The following is a 15,000-nucleotide window of genomic DNA, read 5'->3' on the forward strand; positions in this document are numbered from 1 at the left end:
AGCTAGCATAGCCGCTACTTTAGCTTGCTAGTTACCGCAGTTCTGACCGGTTGTTGACACGACTGACAGGAAGCGGTGTCGTTAGCATGTTAGCGTTGACAGCGGCTAACGTGTCAAGGGTTAGGGTTAGCATGTTTGAACGTTAAGCCACCGAGCTGTCAGTGTGAAACTTTGTGTGTTTCTCTGTGTGTTGTGTGTGTGTTGTGTGTTTCTCTGTGTGTGTGTGTGTGTGTGTGTGTTGTGTCCGTGTGTGTCCCGCCCCCCTCCTCTGGCTCCTCTTTACGGGAATCTCCCCTGTGAGCACAGACAGGGACGTGGACCGACACAACACTGACAGGACGAGTCACAGACCTCCTGTCAGTTTACACAACTGAATATGTGTCTGTGCTGTTGCCTGTGACCAGGTTAGTGAGGTCATCATCCTCATCTCACCCGACAGCATGTCAGCAATCACCCCTCTTAAAGGGATAGTTCCACCCAAAAATGAAAACACTCTCATTAACTAACCACCACTATGCCAACGGGGAGAGAGAGGGGGGGGGGGGGTGTATGTGATATGTTTGAGTCCACAAAACACTTCTGGAGTCTCAGGGTTGAGCAGCGTTGCAGCCAATTCCGAATCCATCAAAGTAAATGGTGACCAATTATTCAAACGTTAAAAAACAACAGTAAGAAACACATAATGGTCCTGTGGTGTCATCTGAGTGTCCGTTAGCCCCGACACTCCAATTAGACTCAAAATGGCTTCATTCACACCAGGTTCTTGTCCTCGATGTCCTCTGATATCGTCCTCTGGGCTGTGTTCACCTGCACACGCCCTCGCCAAAGGGCGTGTGCAGGTAGCATCTCTAGTTCCGGCAGCGGCCATTTGGAGGAACTGGAATGTCGGGGGGCGTCCGGACACTTGAACGACACAGAAGCAGTTGTATTCAGAATCAGATTCTGAATCAGAAAGTATTTATTACCAAGTAGGTTTACACCTACCAGGAATTTGCTCTGGTAATTGGTGCATACAAAGAACACACATAAGAAAAGCAATAAAAAAAAAAACCTGTATATATTTACTCACTATTTACTTCTTATTTACTCACTTTTTCTAATATTTATACAAAGTAACATTTATTTAGACATAAACATATCTAAATAAAAAGATATAAAAGATATAAAAAGTAAAGTAAAAAGTGAAATACAAAACAGTGAATCATTTTGGATTCAGCTGCAACACTGTTTACCCCTGAAACTCCAGTGTTTTTCAAAAACTTCATCCACCTCTTCATCGAAGTGGCGAGTAGACAAGTGCATTTACATTTTTCTGTGAACGATCCTTTTAAGTCAATAGAATCCTCAGGCAGGCAAAATGTTGTCTAAGAAAGGTTTCATCTGCTCCTCAGATTACATCAGAGACGGTTGACCATCTCCTTCTTCTGTCTTCCTGCTCACGTGGGAGTGGAAGGCAACGAGGAGGCAGATTTATTGGCTGAACAGTCATTAACACGATCGTTAATCCACATACAAGAAGCATTAAGCGAAGCAGAGATAACTGTCATTAACCAAAACATGGCAAGAGTACTGGGATTGAAATGACACAGGAAGACATTCGTACAGAATTAAAAAAACATGAAGGCCCTGGTGAGAGAGGCAGAGGAGTGAGAGTCATCACCCCATCGCAGGGACGCTGCTCAGAGTAGATTAGTGATCCTGGATAGTTTCACAGCCTGTTACAATATGAGCTGACAGTCCGCATACCTTTGTGTTTACATCAGTGTTTAATAGTCTGTGGTGGAAAAGTCCAAATAATCTCCTCACTGCTATTCCTTGACCCATGTGGGATGACATCACAAGGTCAAGGAAAGAAGTGAAGAGGAGGCAGTAAGGAGTTAGGAAAGACCCGTAGTGAACTCTGGATTATCTGATCTAACGTTGATGAGAGCGGGGCTGCTCTCCTCACACTCACAGCTGTTCAGTGTTTCTCTCTGGCTGTTCCAGCTGTGTTCTTGTCTCTGGAGAATCACTAACTTGGCTGAAAACATGGGTGTGTTGTGCCGTTGTCATGATACCAAAGATTTAGACTTTGATACAAACCAGATACCACGAAAATCCTTAAAGAAGATATTTCTCCTTTGCAGTAAGTTCTGGGGAGACATGATGTGTGATTGTGTTGTTGTACCTGCAGCCAGTGAAGTGGGTCAAACCTTCATTCAATAAGAGTCACTCAACTGTGAAATCTCCACAAGGCACTTGTTTCTCACTGCATTGATTCTTATCATCGGGGCTTTAAGCTGCATTGTCCCCTGCTGACGTTTGCCAATAATTCTTTGGCCAAATGTGTGGGTGTGTGTTTTTCTCTGTTAATACATAAACCCGACATATGGAGAACACAATGTGTTCAACCTGTTTTCTGTCAGGCTCCAGCTGTGTTGCTCAGGGGAAAATCTAAATAGTTGTAGTTGACTTTTGTCGTCACTAATGGCTTCATTCCTCTTGGCTCTTACCAGGCATAGCTGTTCAACTGGCTGCTAGTGACTCCTTGTGAACGTGTGCATGCTCTGGGTTGGAAGACGTCTCACTACAATCAATACTCCAGAGAAGAAGAAGAAGAAGCAGCAGTAGCAGCTGCCGTCACAGCAGCCATCCCCGGCAGCCCTTCTCCCCCCCCGGACTCCAGCAGCGTGGTGAGAGAGACTTTCAATAAAACCATACTAAACTTTTGACCTTTGTCATATTTCTAGTGCCATTACTAATATTGTCAAAAATTGTTTTTAGTTTAACTCTATGATCTTTCTCTTGCCGGTCCCTCCTCTCGTCACAGCAGAGCAGGATGGAGGCGTCGTTTGGCCCGACCTTCTCAGCCGTGGCTGCTGGAGCTAAAGGTGACACTTCACCGTCCTCTCTCTTCTAAAAGCTCTATGCTCCTCGGTATTTAATTTTTTCTGTGTTTGCCTAAGAGACTTGATTCTGTAATTCACGCTGGGGAACTTGCCTTCCTGTTTTCAGCAGAAGGGTCCAGCAACTACAAGCAGCACAGGAGAACGCCCTCCTCCTCCAGCACTCTCACCTACTCCCCTCGGGATGATGATGATGGAATGGTACATACATTTAGGATTTTATGTTTTTCCACTTTTCCACGCATTATTTCTTTTGTGTATATATTGTCGAACCTCTTCTTCTTTCTCCTGCCTCCTCCCGTCCCCTCAGCCTCTCATCGGTACTCCTCGGCGGTCTGATTCAGCCATCTCAATCCGGTCTCTCCATTCCGAGTCCAACATGTCCCTGCGCTCCACATTCTCTCTCCACGAAGAGGAGGACGACACGGTATCTCACCCGGTGCTAACATATTGTAGACAGTACCACATAAAGTCTGAGGCCACCTTCATCATTCGTGGTCTCAGACTTTTGTATATGACAGTCATCATAAACATATGCCCACTATCACATTAATTAATGCATGTACACACACACACACACACAAAAATGATTATAGTAACACATTTGTGTGTCTGTGCAGGAGTCCCAGGTGTTTGCTGAACAGCCGTCAGTGAAACTGTGCTGTCAGCTCTGCTGCAGTGTCTTTAAAGACCCTGTCATCACCACGTGTGGGGTAAGTTAACTAAATCAAGTTATTCTTATTAATAAGGACAAGAAAATATGATTTTTAAAAAGTCACTCCTCCTGTTTTCCCTCGTTCCTCAGCACACCTTCTGCAGACGATGTGCCTTGACTTCAGGTGAGAGACATGTGGCACGAATAACTTCAATACTCCACGTAGAAGTGTTGTGTGTTGTAAACTCACCCTCGTGTTGGTTTCCCTCACAGACAAGTGCCCGGTGGACGCAGCTAAGCTCACAGTGGTGGTAAACAACATCGCTGTGGCCGAGCAGATAGGAGAACTCTTCATCCACTGTAAATACGGCTGCAGGGCCACAGCAAGCGGAGCAGGGGGGGCCACGGCCTCCAATCCCACGGTGGCCGGGAAGCCTGGCGCGTTTGAAGTGGACCCACTGGGATGCCCCTTCACCATCAAGCTGACCACACGGAAGTGAGAACTGAGGATGATGGATTCCTGCTGCTTTCCTATGGCTGAAGAAACTATTTGCAATGCTTTTACTGACCTTATCCCCTCCGTCCTAACTGTCTGTGTCTCTACAGAGAACATGAGGTCAGTTGTGACTACAGGCCAGTCCGCTGTCCCAACAACCCCTCCTGCCCCCCGCTGCTCACCATGAACCTGGAGGCTCACCTCAAAGAATGTGAGCACATCAAATGTCCACACTCCAAATATGGGTAAGTCACCACTTGGTAGAAATGTGATTTTGTTTCCCCTTTTCGACCTTTCACTTATTTGACTCTCCTCGTCTGGGACAGCTGTACGTTCATCGGTAACCAGGACACGTATGAAACACATCTGGAGGTGTGTAAATTTGAGGGGCTGAAAGAGTTCCTGCAGCAAACTGACGACAGGTGAGGAGACCTGAAGCTTTAGGTTGTAATAAACACTTTACACTGCATTTGTATCTGAAGAACTGAGTGTGTGTTTTTTTTTAGGTTCCACGAGATGCAGCTGACTCTGTCCCAGAAGGACCAGGACATTGCTTTCCTGCGCTCCATGTTGGGCAAACTATCGGAGAAGTTAGATCAGCTAGAGAAGAACATGGAGCTCAAGTTTGGTAAGATTCAATCTTTGTCTTACCTTCTTAAACAAGTTGCAATTACTTGTGTATATAAATGTTTTTCTGAACTATGTGGGTTCTCTTTTCTGAAATATCAAATTTATATTTCACCCAATCAATTCATACTCACTCTAGAAGAGAGGTCTTGAATGATAGGGACAGGTGATTATGTTGTGTTGATGCTCTGGTCATGGTCAGACTTTAAAGCAACACTATGTAACGTTCACTGAGCAACAGCGCCCCCTGCAGCCACACGTGTGATTCATTCTGTTCCAGGTATTTAGTGGTTTTCATGTAGAGACCGGCTGGAGCTCATTCTTTCAGGAATGACAGAGGAAACATTCTCTTTATTCACAATCACTCAAACATCAACTCATTTTGACAGAGCGTTACACGTTTTGCTTTATGATTACAAATATTGATTCATTTTTCTTTCCCTGTGTGTGTTTTTCAGATGTGTTGGATGAGAACCAGAGTAAGCTGAGCGAGGACCTGATGGAGTTCCGTAGAGACGCCTCCATGCTCAACGTAAGGGGGATAAATGTGTGTATATGCGACAGTAAGATCTGAATCAGGAAACCAATAGTTTGCAGCTGTGTGTGAAGGAAATACTTCAGATTCTTCTTCTGTGTCTTTGCAGGATGAGTTGTCTCACATAAACGCCCGGCTCAACATGGGAATCCTGGGCTGTAAGTATCTGCTTGTCTGTCCTGATCACATTCACCTCAGTGGAGGAAGACGTTTGGTTAATTCTGGCCAAGAAGTCGAAGAAACTTGATTTCAACAAAGTAGTTTGACTCTGACTGTCTCCCCTGGCTGTTCCTCACCCACCCCACTCTCCCTCCTCTGTACTTCATAGCCTCCAGTATCCTGTAGTTTCCAATGAATCAATCTTTCCCATCTCTGTGCCCCCGTGTAGCATATGACCCCCAGCAGATCTTCAAGTGCAAGGGGACGTTTGTGGGCCACCAGGGTCCCGTCTGGTGCCTTTGTGTTTACTCCACTGGGGACTTGCTCTTTTCTGGATCCTCAGATAAGACCATCAAGGTAACACAAACGCACACAATGTCATGGTTTGACTGGCAGTTACACTAAAAACTAATATTGCTTGGTTATTTCATGAACACCCAGTGTACGTGAGTGGTCACATGATATGTGTTTTCAGGCGTCTTAGTGTGGACAGAGATTAAAACTGAAGGTTTTAGTTTAAAGAATCATTTCCAAACAGTAAATGTAGATGTGTGTGTGTGTGTGTGTGTCTTTGTTTGTTTGTTTGTTTGTTCTTTGAAGCCGTGCTATTTTCAGTCCCAACTCATTGTCACCCGCCCACGACCTGAAAGATTCTGATAACTTCTGCCCACAACCCTGTATTAAAAATACCAATTTATTTATATTGTAAATACACAATTGTTAGGTGATGCATTGAGCTAAAAGCTTTTTAACACAATTTGACTGAATGTCCTCGTCCCCTCAGGTGTGGGACACCTGCACCACCTACAAGTGTCAGAAAACCCTCGAGGGCCACGATGGCATCGTGTTGGCTCTGTGTATCCAGGGGTAAATAAAATACACACATGCACAACAACACACTCAAACTTTGATTGTATAATTCACATGGACTGAGAATAGCGACGCCCCCTCTTTAAAGCCCGACTCTGCTGTTTTCTGTCCTGATAGAAACCGGCTGTACAGTGGCTCTGCGGACTGCACCATCATCGTGAGTAACTTCCACTTCTCTGCTTCCTTCTTCTTTGAAATGTTGAGAATGGTTTTGTGTTCTGTGCTTTGTCGTCTCACGGCTGTGTGTCTCTCGTAGGTGTGGGACATCCAGACCCTGCAGAAAGTCAACACTATCCGGGCCCATGACAACCCAGTGTGTACACTTGTCTCCTCCCACAACATGTTGTTCAGCGGCTCCCTCAAGGCCATTAAGGTACAGGTCACATGATGCAGCACCGAGTGGGTGTTGTGTTGTTTCCTCATTTTCAAAGCTTTTTGGATGATCGCGGTTTATTGAGCACCAACGATCATAAAAAGATTAAAAACTATGGCAAGGGAACCGCCCACATCTTTAACCCTGACCCCTGCTCAGCAGTGACCTCCAGGAAAATTAATATTGAGTTAGAACATAAGTGTAATTGTGTCTCCACCTGGAGGAGGGACGGCTGGAGCCTCTTGTTTGTGACCATGGGTACACACGAGTGAGTGAGGACGATTGTGATGCTGTGTGTTGTCAGTTCTCTCTCACACGGGTTTTCCCTTCTTGCCCACCTCCCCCCCCCCCCCCCCCTACCATCTGCTCAGTGACATTATGAACTGTTTCCGCTCCACCTCAGCTCTGTGCAGTGTGTGTGCGCGTGTTTGTGTCCTTCCATGATTGTGTAATTGTTGAAAAGTAGCTTCCTATTTTTATTTTACATTGTGAGCTCATGATTGTGGTGAGTTACTGCAACACACTTTATGAGTCAAGTGTTGAAAAGGTTTCACAAAGAACTTTAACTTGAAAACACACAGTTACTTAAAGTCAAAGATGAACTGATTAGAATTTGTTGGTCAAAGTCACAAACTTGTGATGAACGTTATTTCTGTGCACAGGTGTGGGACATCGTGGGCACAGAGCTGAAACTGAAGAAGGAACTAACTGGTCTGAATCACTGGGTCAGAGCACTGGTGGCCTCCCAGAACCACTTGTACAGCGGCTCATACCAAACCATCAAGGTGAGTGGACATGTACAGTACTGGACCTTTCATGCTGTTAGTATCATAGAGTTAAGATCACAATAGAAGCTCGGACATGATCTTTATTTGGTTTTGGGGAAGTTTGCATTTCAGCAACTGGAACCAAACGTGTGTTACAGCTCCAAACCCATTGTTATTTGTCATATTCAATGTTGTGTTGCTTGTCCAGGCCCCGGTTACATTATAATTATTTACATATCTATTTATAATACTAACCTGTGAGCTGGTGAGAGAGCATGTGTGTGTGTGTGTGTGTGAGCAGTTGAAACTAATTGCATATATTATGGCCAGTAATTTGTTTCTCTTCATAAAAATGTCATTTTGTGTCTGTCTGACTTTCACCATCTTCGTACAGTCTCGTTGTAGAGAGACTCTTTGTGTCCGTGTGTGTCCGTGTGTGTCCGTGTGTGTGTGTGTGTGTGTGTGTGTGTGTGTGTGTCCGTCTGGAGCTGGGTACTAATGAACACCTCAGGGACGCTGTAGAGAGACGAGGAGCGGGTCGGGCTGTGGGAACGAGGGACGTCTGTGGACGACTCTGAGATGAAAGCCAAGATGAATTCTTCTGAGCTCTTTTTGTTATGAGGCCTATGAGCGACTCAGTTGGTCTCCAGACAGCCGTTAGTGGAGAGGAGTCATTTAGAAAATGTTTTGCCACAGAAATGACTGTGACAGCTGCTGCCAATATTCAGTGAAAAATGTCCCTTAGAATATTTCAGCAATTATGCAACTTCCACACAGAGCTCGTCCACAGCTCCTGGAGGACGGTTCAGTCCCTGGATACAGAAGAAATTAACTTCTCTAATTTGGTATTTTCAATTATCAACAAGTTTGATTAGTGTTTAAATGCTTCACATAGATTGTTAGTTCTGTAATTTTGTTAATTTTGCCTTCGTTGAACCGTCTAAATAAAGAGGGACAGGAAGGAAGGGACAGACAAAGAGGAAGGAGATTGACATGTCGTCCATCTTTATTTACAGTCTATTGGTTGATGACGTTTCGTTGCTACCTTGTGATTGGCCAGTTGAAACTAGTGGAAACTGTTCCTAAGGCAATGGACACTGAAACATGGTTTTCACCGTCCTCCTCTTTCCGTCTCTCTCTCAGATCTGGGACATCCGCTCTCTGGAGTGTGTCCACGTCCTCCAGACCAGCGGGGGCAGCGTCTACTCCATCGCTGTCACCAACCACCACATCGTCTGTGGCACCTACGAGAACCTCATCCACGTAAGAGACATGAAGGACACACACACACACACACCTGCCCTCTCCTGCAGGACAGTAGGTCCTCGTTTGAACTTGATGATGATGATGATGATGATGATGATGAAGGTGCGTCTCTCTCCTCTCCAGGTTTGGGACATTGAGTCTAAAGAGCAGGTGCGGACCCTCACAGGTCACGTGGGGACAGTTTATGCTCTCGCTGTGATCGCCACCCCCGACCAGACCAAAGTGTTCAGCGCCTCCTATGATCGCTCCCTCAGGGTGAGGACAGACACACACAATGTCCACACACAATGTCCACACACACGCCTTCAATCGGATCCTTCACCTCATTCTGAACAAGTCAATTGTGCTGTTACTAATTGAATATTCCATTTATATTCATGTTTACATCGTAAAGAGCAAAGTTTTATTCATCCAGATGTGTGTGCTGGAATGTAAAGGAAAGAAGTTTGTATGATTGTGTATCCTAAGATGTTGTTTCTGTGTTGTGTAGGTGTGGAGCATGGACAACATGATCTGCACCCAGACTCTGCTCAGGCACCAGGGCAGTGTAACGGCTCTGGCTGTCTCCAGGGGGCGCCTCTTCTCCGGAGCCGTCGACAGCACCGTCAAGGTGCGACACATTGTTGTGTGTCTGTTTCCTGTTGTCGTCTGCACATACTCCACGTTCACTGTCCCGTCCTTCACCCCCATCCGTCAAATAAACATCCATTTAACATTTAGTTAGTTTTAAAACAGAAACCCTCTTAGTGTTATAACATTTCACAATAAAAGCACGTAGAAACACATTAATATCACTTAAAAGTGTGTGATTCTCAGTTTGAATGCTTTTACTTTGTGATGAGTTGTGTTGATGAGTTTTCTTTCTGCTGGATCTGTAAACTGGACTCTCCTCTGTGTCCCTCTCAGGTGTGGACCTGCTAGATGAACATCTGGCTCCACAGCTGAGCTCAGACTTCACCTCCCATCAGAGTCTCCGTGAGGTTTCCTCGTCCACGCCCGTTTCTTTGATTGTGATTTAACAGCCGCAGACCAACAGTAACCACCGAGCTGCATTGGAACTATTTTACTAAGTGTTGCTTTTAAACCGTCAAACAGTCCCACGCGTCGCCCCCCCGACCTTCAGGATCGCAGCTCCAGCTCACGCTCTCTGTGACCCGGTGCATTATGGGGCAAAACAAGACGAGCTGCCTTAACGGTTGCAACGCACTGCGCCAAATCTGAGATTGAATGAGCGCTGTGATCAGAGCAGGAAGCAGAGAGGATTGTGGGTAGTAGTCGGCCCTGTCTGCTTCCTGCAGATACACCTGCCATTTGAGAACTGTACTGACGATGCCTAATGTAAACTATCCACACGCGTGTAACGGCTGGTTTCACAAACACGGAGCGACGCCGCCTTTTATCTTATGAGACTTTTAAATCACCCACCCAATCACAGACGAGTTCACAGACGAGTTCACAGACGCCATTCGAGCTGTGACCAGGTTATTTGATGCAGATGAAGTAGCAGCAGTTTTTTGCTGAAATTAATGAGAACAGTGACTTAATGAGTCGGGGGTGATCGAGCCCGACCCAGACAATCTGAAGGTCCCTGGATGGGGGGGCGGGGGGGGGGGGGGGGGGCTCAAAGGTGCCTGCTTCAAAATCCTGTATTAGACAACACGTGTACAGGTGACCCAGTGATTGTTGGACTGAAACTCAGTCGCCAGCTGCTCTCACTTAATATTAATATTTACCGTAAAAGACAAAATCCTTTTGGTCCCGTTTTCATTCTGCTTGTCATTATTTTTAATTTACTGTCAAGTTAGGTTTTTATTCATCGTCAGTTATTCTTTCACGAGTCTGTCGAGACGAGTCAGCAGTAACCCCCGCTGTCACTCACCTGACTCTGACCTCTCAGCCTGTGGCGCTTTATGATGATGTCACAGAGATTTGAGACCCGGTCGTCAGTTGTGTCGCCCGGTTCAAGTGACGCAAACTTCACATCTGTTCACACCTCTGCTTTGACTTTGTGTGTAATCTCATTGTGCAAAAAATAAACAGAGCAGAACTCAAAGATTACAGGTGTGAAAGTTTGTATCTGACAGATGTGAAGTGATTTGTCCTCTGTTGGTTCAGAACAGAGCAGCTGGATTATTAATAACAAGCATCAAGTTCACTTTCCTCTTCTCTTCCATATCAACATTTCCGTCGCCCAGTTCAGTTTTGTGAAACCAGCCTTTACCAAAACTCCTTTGAATAATAAGCGAAGACTTTAGAGAGAATGACAGATCTATAGATTTACTGAGTTTTATATTAGTGCCATGATAGAGCTGTATCCAGAGCAGCTCTGTATCCAGAGCAGCTCTGTATCCAGAGCCACGCGACACTTGTACAGTTGTGTAAAGTAACGTGCCGAGTCTGGACATGTGCCCGTCACCAGAGTCAGTCACCAGAGAGACCGGCGGTGAGGAGGAGGAGTTAGTGTGCATGTATGTGTCTGTTGTTGTGTACATGGGTGTGTGTGTGTGTGTGTGTCAATGAGTGCCATACGTGTGGATGAGAAGCTAAGAAAGACTGTAACGATTCATATTTCTCTCTCGGATCTCCCGGATCTCCGGTCGAGGTGAAGGCCGCCGGTGATTACAGATGTTCAGGAGTATTACGTTTTCATGTCAACACACATCTGGACGCCACTTCCTGTAGCCTGGGAGATGGGGGGCGGAAGGGGGGGGAGGGAAGAGAGAGAGTTCGCTCACTGGTCAGTGTCAGTGATTTCTTGTAAACTTGTAACCATGTTAAGCCTGAGTTGGTCATTGATCAATAAAACTGTTGTACACTTTGATCAGTGTTGATCTGATTTATTTCACCGGTTTAACTTCGGATGCTTCTTATGCTGAGTGGTGTGTCAGAGGTCGGAGGTCAAAGGTCACAGTGAAAACAAAGTTATAGAGACGGGACTGCACTGGTTGGCGGACATATACAAAAGTTGAGTTTACTTTAAAGATACGGATACAAGAGTTTTATCCAGTTTGCATTTTGTTGTTTATTTCACTATTTTAAAATATTGAAGTGTGACTTGTTCGATTAATATTCATATTTACTGTAGAGATGATGTCACGCTGCAGGGCCTCAAGTCGCTGGTTACTGACACGAAGCTGTGAGAACTGTCCTGGTTCTGTCAGATGTCACAACACAACAACAGTTTGTATATAACATTTATTTATTCAGAGCAGACGGCCATAAGATGCAGTCACTGCAAGCACACCACAGTCCACACACACACACACACACACAGACACACACAGACACACACAGGCTTCACACAGTCAGCAGCAGAGCAACACACACACCGTCCAGCGTCTGGTAAAATGAGCACAGGTGGAAATTTAAATAAAACACATGAACCACTTTTTGCTCCACAACGTGTTTGACCATCTGTGTCTTTTCACCATCTGTTGGTTTCACCTGACCTGACCCCCCCCCCCCACACACACACACACACACAGACACACTTCTGAATAACGCCTGCAGCAGGAGAGGCGTCCTCGTTGAGACCGGGGAAGCAGGAGAAGAGACGACATGTTGATTTAATTGAGTCATGGTTATTAATGCACCAAAAACAAGAAACAACTTAAACTTTGAGGATTATTTGTCAAATCAGTGAATATTTTGATGCCAGAATTTTTAAAAACACCATTGAAATTTGACCTATGAAGTCAGAATTGTCCTGATTTGTGTCAGTTAAATTTAAACCATCATAAGAGGAATTAAACGTTTAGTATTAAAGGATGTTTTACTCAATTTAATTTCTATAATTAGACATAAATCGATATCTGGGGAAATATGATCACTTTTTTACCGCTGACTTGAATTTGGTTTTATATAAACCAGGATGAAATGTCATATTTGTAGAGTGAAGGAAGTGAAGACTCGTCGTCCATCTTCATTTACAGTCTGTGGTTTTTACCGAGTGAGACATGAGAGAAGCAGCCGACTGGTCCAGGTCCAATCCGCTGGAGGAGACTCTGTACAGGTCTGTGTCTGGTCACTGGTCTTAGTGGGAGACAATATGTCGCTGTAGATTATTGGGTTATGTTTAAATAACTGATTTGAAAGTGTCATGTTCTGCACAGACGACGGCCGTGAGATTGTAACGTGTGATATTTCATAACGTCTTTAATTGAAGCGTTCACGCAGCCTTGAGGATGAATTGAGTTTTTCCAGGGAAAGGTCAGAGGTCAAGGTTACTGCGACCTCTCAGGAACGTCTGCAGGGATTCTCATTACATCAGGAACAAACGAGGCTACGTGAAGGTGTTTTATATCTAAGAGGTCAAAGGTCAGCTTCACCGTGTTCATTATTCCACTCAATAACTCAGAAACAAAGATGGAGGCCACACTTCCCTCGATGTGACCGGTCGTTGGTTCGACTCCGCGGCGCTGACTCTCGTTTTATGACCTTTTGAAGAATGAAGTAACTCAGAGAAGGATCCCCACATGTTGTACATACCCATCTACTGTATTTTAGTCAGACCAAAATCACAAAGCAAGGCACATGTTTCAAAGAAAAACAGAATGTTGCATTTGAAAAAACAACTCAAAAATTATACAACAAGAATCGCTTGCATTTTACACTTTGCCACATCCGGCTGGACACACGTACACACGTAGGCAGAGGGAAAAAAACATGACAAAAAAATATTAATGACAATAAAAAAAAGCTTCCTGGAAATATCCCGACTTCCTGCGGCGACTCAGAACCACTGACGCATGGAGAAGCGAACGGATTCAACACTCAGATTAGATTGTTTACTTTGAAAAATAGTCTTCAGGAGGACACACACATCATAAATACACTGTTTTTTTTTGCAAATATCCATATATATATAATCTCTATGTCATCATAATTTAAATACCACAGCTATTCTCTGAAGTCGTAATCATTGATATACGGAGTGTGTTGCCGCTGTGGGACTGTGAAGCTGAGAGCTCGTTAACAGGCGGGGGGGGGGGGGGCGACTTCAAGGTCGTTAACACAAACACGTCCCGCCGCTCCATCTTAACACCGGGTTCTTTTTTACACTGGAGTAACCATAGTGATGCCTGAAGAGGATGGTGAGTGGGTGGGGGGGATGTAGATTGTCATGGCAGCAGGGGGTGGGCGGTGGAGAGAGAGTGGGAGGAGAGGGAGGGGGGGTGTATCAGCTGATGTGTCAGGAAGGGTTTCGGCCAGTGTGTATTTTTTTCTTTCTTTTACCTCCTGGAGAAATGAAATGAAATCAGGAGTCGAACTCTTGTTTCTGTGAAAGTTATGATTTGATGCAGAGTCTGAAAAGAAGAGATGCACTGATGTGAGGCTGATACAGATGTTAACACTGATACAGATGTTAACAGCTGGTTCGAGGACGGATTACATCCTGGGATAGCATCAGTGGAAAATTCAGTATTTTTGCTTCTGTTTAATCACGCAAAAGTTAGTCATGGAGTTCCACAAGGTTCTGTTCTGGGGCCGGTATTTTTTTGTTTATGCTTCCTCTAATAAAATATCATCTGAAAGTATCACGTACATTTCCAGATGTTACTTTTCTATGAAGCCTGAAGAATCTGACGGATTCTAACGAGGGTTACGATCCTTTAATTCTAATTCTTAACATGATAATTTAATATTTTGTGAAAAGACACAAACTGCTATCGACATATTTTTTTAAAGACACATTGAATTGTCTCAGTGCATCCCTGCTTAAAGAATATTTGGAAATCATTTGAATTTTTAACTCACATTATTAGAATCACTAATTCTGGAATGATAAGACTTTTAGAAAAATAATGTGAATCTGGGATGTGGGAACCTGAAGTTTGTTGCTTTGCCCTTGTTGTGTTGTTTTTTTCCAGTGAGTCTGGGCTCGTCGGCCTCGTCTCGGCCTCTGGTGCTTGTGTTTGTTTTGTGCGGGGGGGAGTTCGGACCGACCGAGCCTGATCTGACCTTTGACCCCGAGACTCAGCCTCGTTTTACTAAAAACTCTTTCAACTGCATCCTGAAACCATTTCCAGCGATTTATCTACAACACGTAACATCTGATTTCCAGGACATCCTGCTGTTTCCTCTCGTCTCTCGTTAGAGTTTATATTGTGCAGGCTCCTGTGTGTGTCTGTGTGTGTGTCTGTGTGTGTGCGAGCTGGCTGCATGGGTCATTGTGCTTCTTCTGTGTGTGAGTGAGTGTGTTGAAGGTGACGATGAGGATGGACGCAGCCAGGACAGGAAACTGGATTCTGAAATCATGAAATTCTGACGACCCACAAACTCAACACCTTTTAAACAATCCCCATCACACACACACACGCATGCACACGTGCGCACACACTCACACAAACACACACACACACACACA

General features: G+C 44.8%; 3 protein-coding genes across 8 annotated transcripts in view; 1 reads left to right on the plus strand and 2 right to left on the minus strand.

Annotated features, from left to right (window-relative positions):
• Positions 1-846, minus strand: part of LOC128459138 (uncharacterized) — a 10,948-nt gene extending 10,102 nt beyond the window's left edge. The window contains exon 1 of the mRNA XM_053444241.1: positions 757-846. Coding sequence (XP_053300216.1) covers positions 757-846 — 90 coding nt within the window. The remainder of the gene's footprint in view (positions 1-756) is intronic.
• traf7 (TNF receptor-associated factor 7) overlaps positions 1-11,454 on the plus strand; it is an 11,677-nt gene extending 223 nt beyond the window's left edge. The window contains exons 2-22 of one of the 6 annotated variants that reach the window (XM_053443960.1): positions 2,496-2,672; positions 2,810-2,870; positions 2,995-3,086; positions 3,196-3,312; positions 3,506-3,598; positions 3,691-3,724; positions 3,814-4,036; positions 4,147-4,281; positions 4,363-4,458; positions 4,543-4,664; positions 5,122-5,210; positions 5,308-5,356; positions 5,587-5,714; positions 6,142-6,224; positions 6,345-6,384; positions 6,484-6,600; positions 7,263-7,385; positions 8,511-8,630; positions 8,757-8,888; positions 9,124-9,243; positions 9,540-11,454. In XM_053443960.1, the coding sequence (XP_053299935.1) occupies positions 2,819-2,870; positions 2,995-3,086; positions 3,196-3,312; positions 3,506-3,598; positions 3,691-3,724; positions 3,814-4,036; positions 4,147-4,281; positions 4,363-4,458; positions 4,543-4,664; positions 5,122-5,210; positions 5,308-5,356; positions 5,587-5,714; positions 6,142-6,224; positions 6,345-6,384; positions 6,484-6,600; positions 7,263-7,385; positions 8,511-8,630; positions 8,757-8,888; positions 9,124-9,243; positions 9,540-9,554 (1,980 nt within the window). In that variant the 5' untranslated portion in view covers positions 2,496-2,672; positions 2,810-2,818 and the 3' untranslated portion in view covers positions 9,555-11,454. Of the gene's footprint in view, positions 1-2,495; positions 2,673-2,809; positions 2,871-2,994; positions 3,087-3,195; positions 3,313-3,505; positions 3,599-3,690; positions 3,725-3,813; positions 4,037-4,146; positions 4,282-4,362; positions 4,459-4,542; positions 4,665-5,121; positions 5,211-5,307; positions 5,357-5,586; positions 5,715-6,141; positions 6,225-6,344; positions 6,385-6,483; positions 6,601-7,262; positions 7,386-8,510; positions 8,631-8,756; positions 8,889-9,123; positions 9,244-9,539 lie in introns of those variants that run through there. The other 5 variants (XM_053443961.1, XM_053443958.1, XM_053443963.1 and 2 more) reach the window with 5 other exon arrangements.
• A 2,306-nt stretch (positions 11,455-13,760) lies between these two features.
• The window catches only part of caskin1 (CASK interacting protein 1), a 29,170-nt gene continuing 27,930 nt past the window's right edge, over positions 13,761-15,000 (minus strand). The window contains exon 25 of the mRNA XM_053443595.1: positions 13,761-15,000. This exon is cut by the window's right edge and continues 772 nt beyond it. The gene's annotated coding sequence lies outside the window, so the exon portion shown is untranslated.

The sequence above is a fragment of the Pleuronectes platessa genome, chromosome 16 (genome assembly GCF_947347685.1).
Source record: "Pleuronectes platessa chromosome 16, fPlePla1.1, whole genome shotgun sequence".
In the NCBI taxonomy this organism is placed as follows: Eukaryota; Metazoa; Chordata; class Actinopteri; order Pleuronectiformes; family Pleuronectidae; genus Pleuronectes; species Pleuronectes platessa.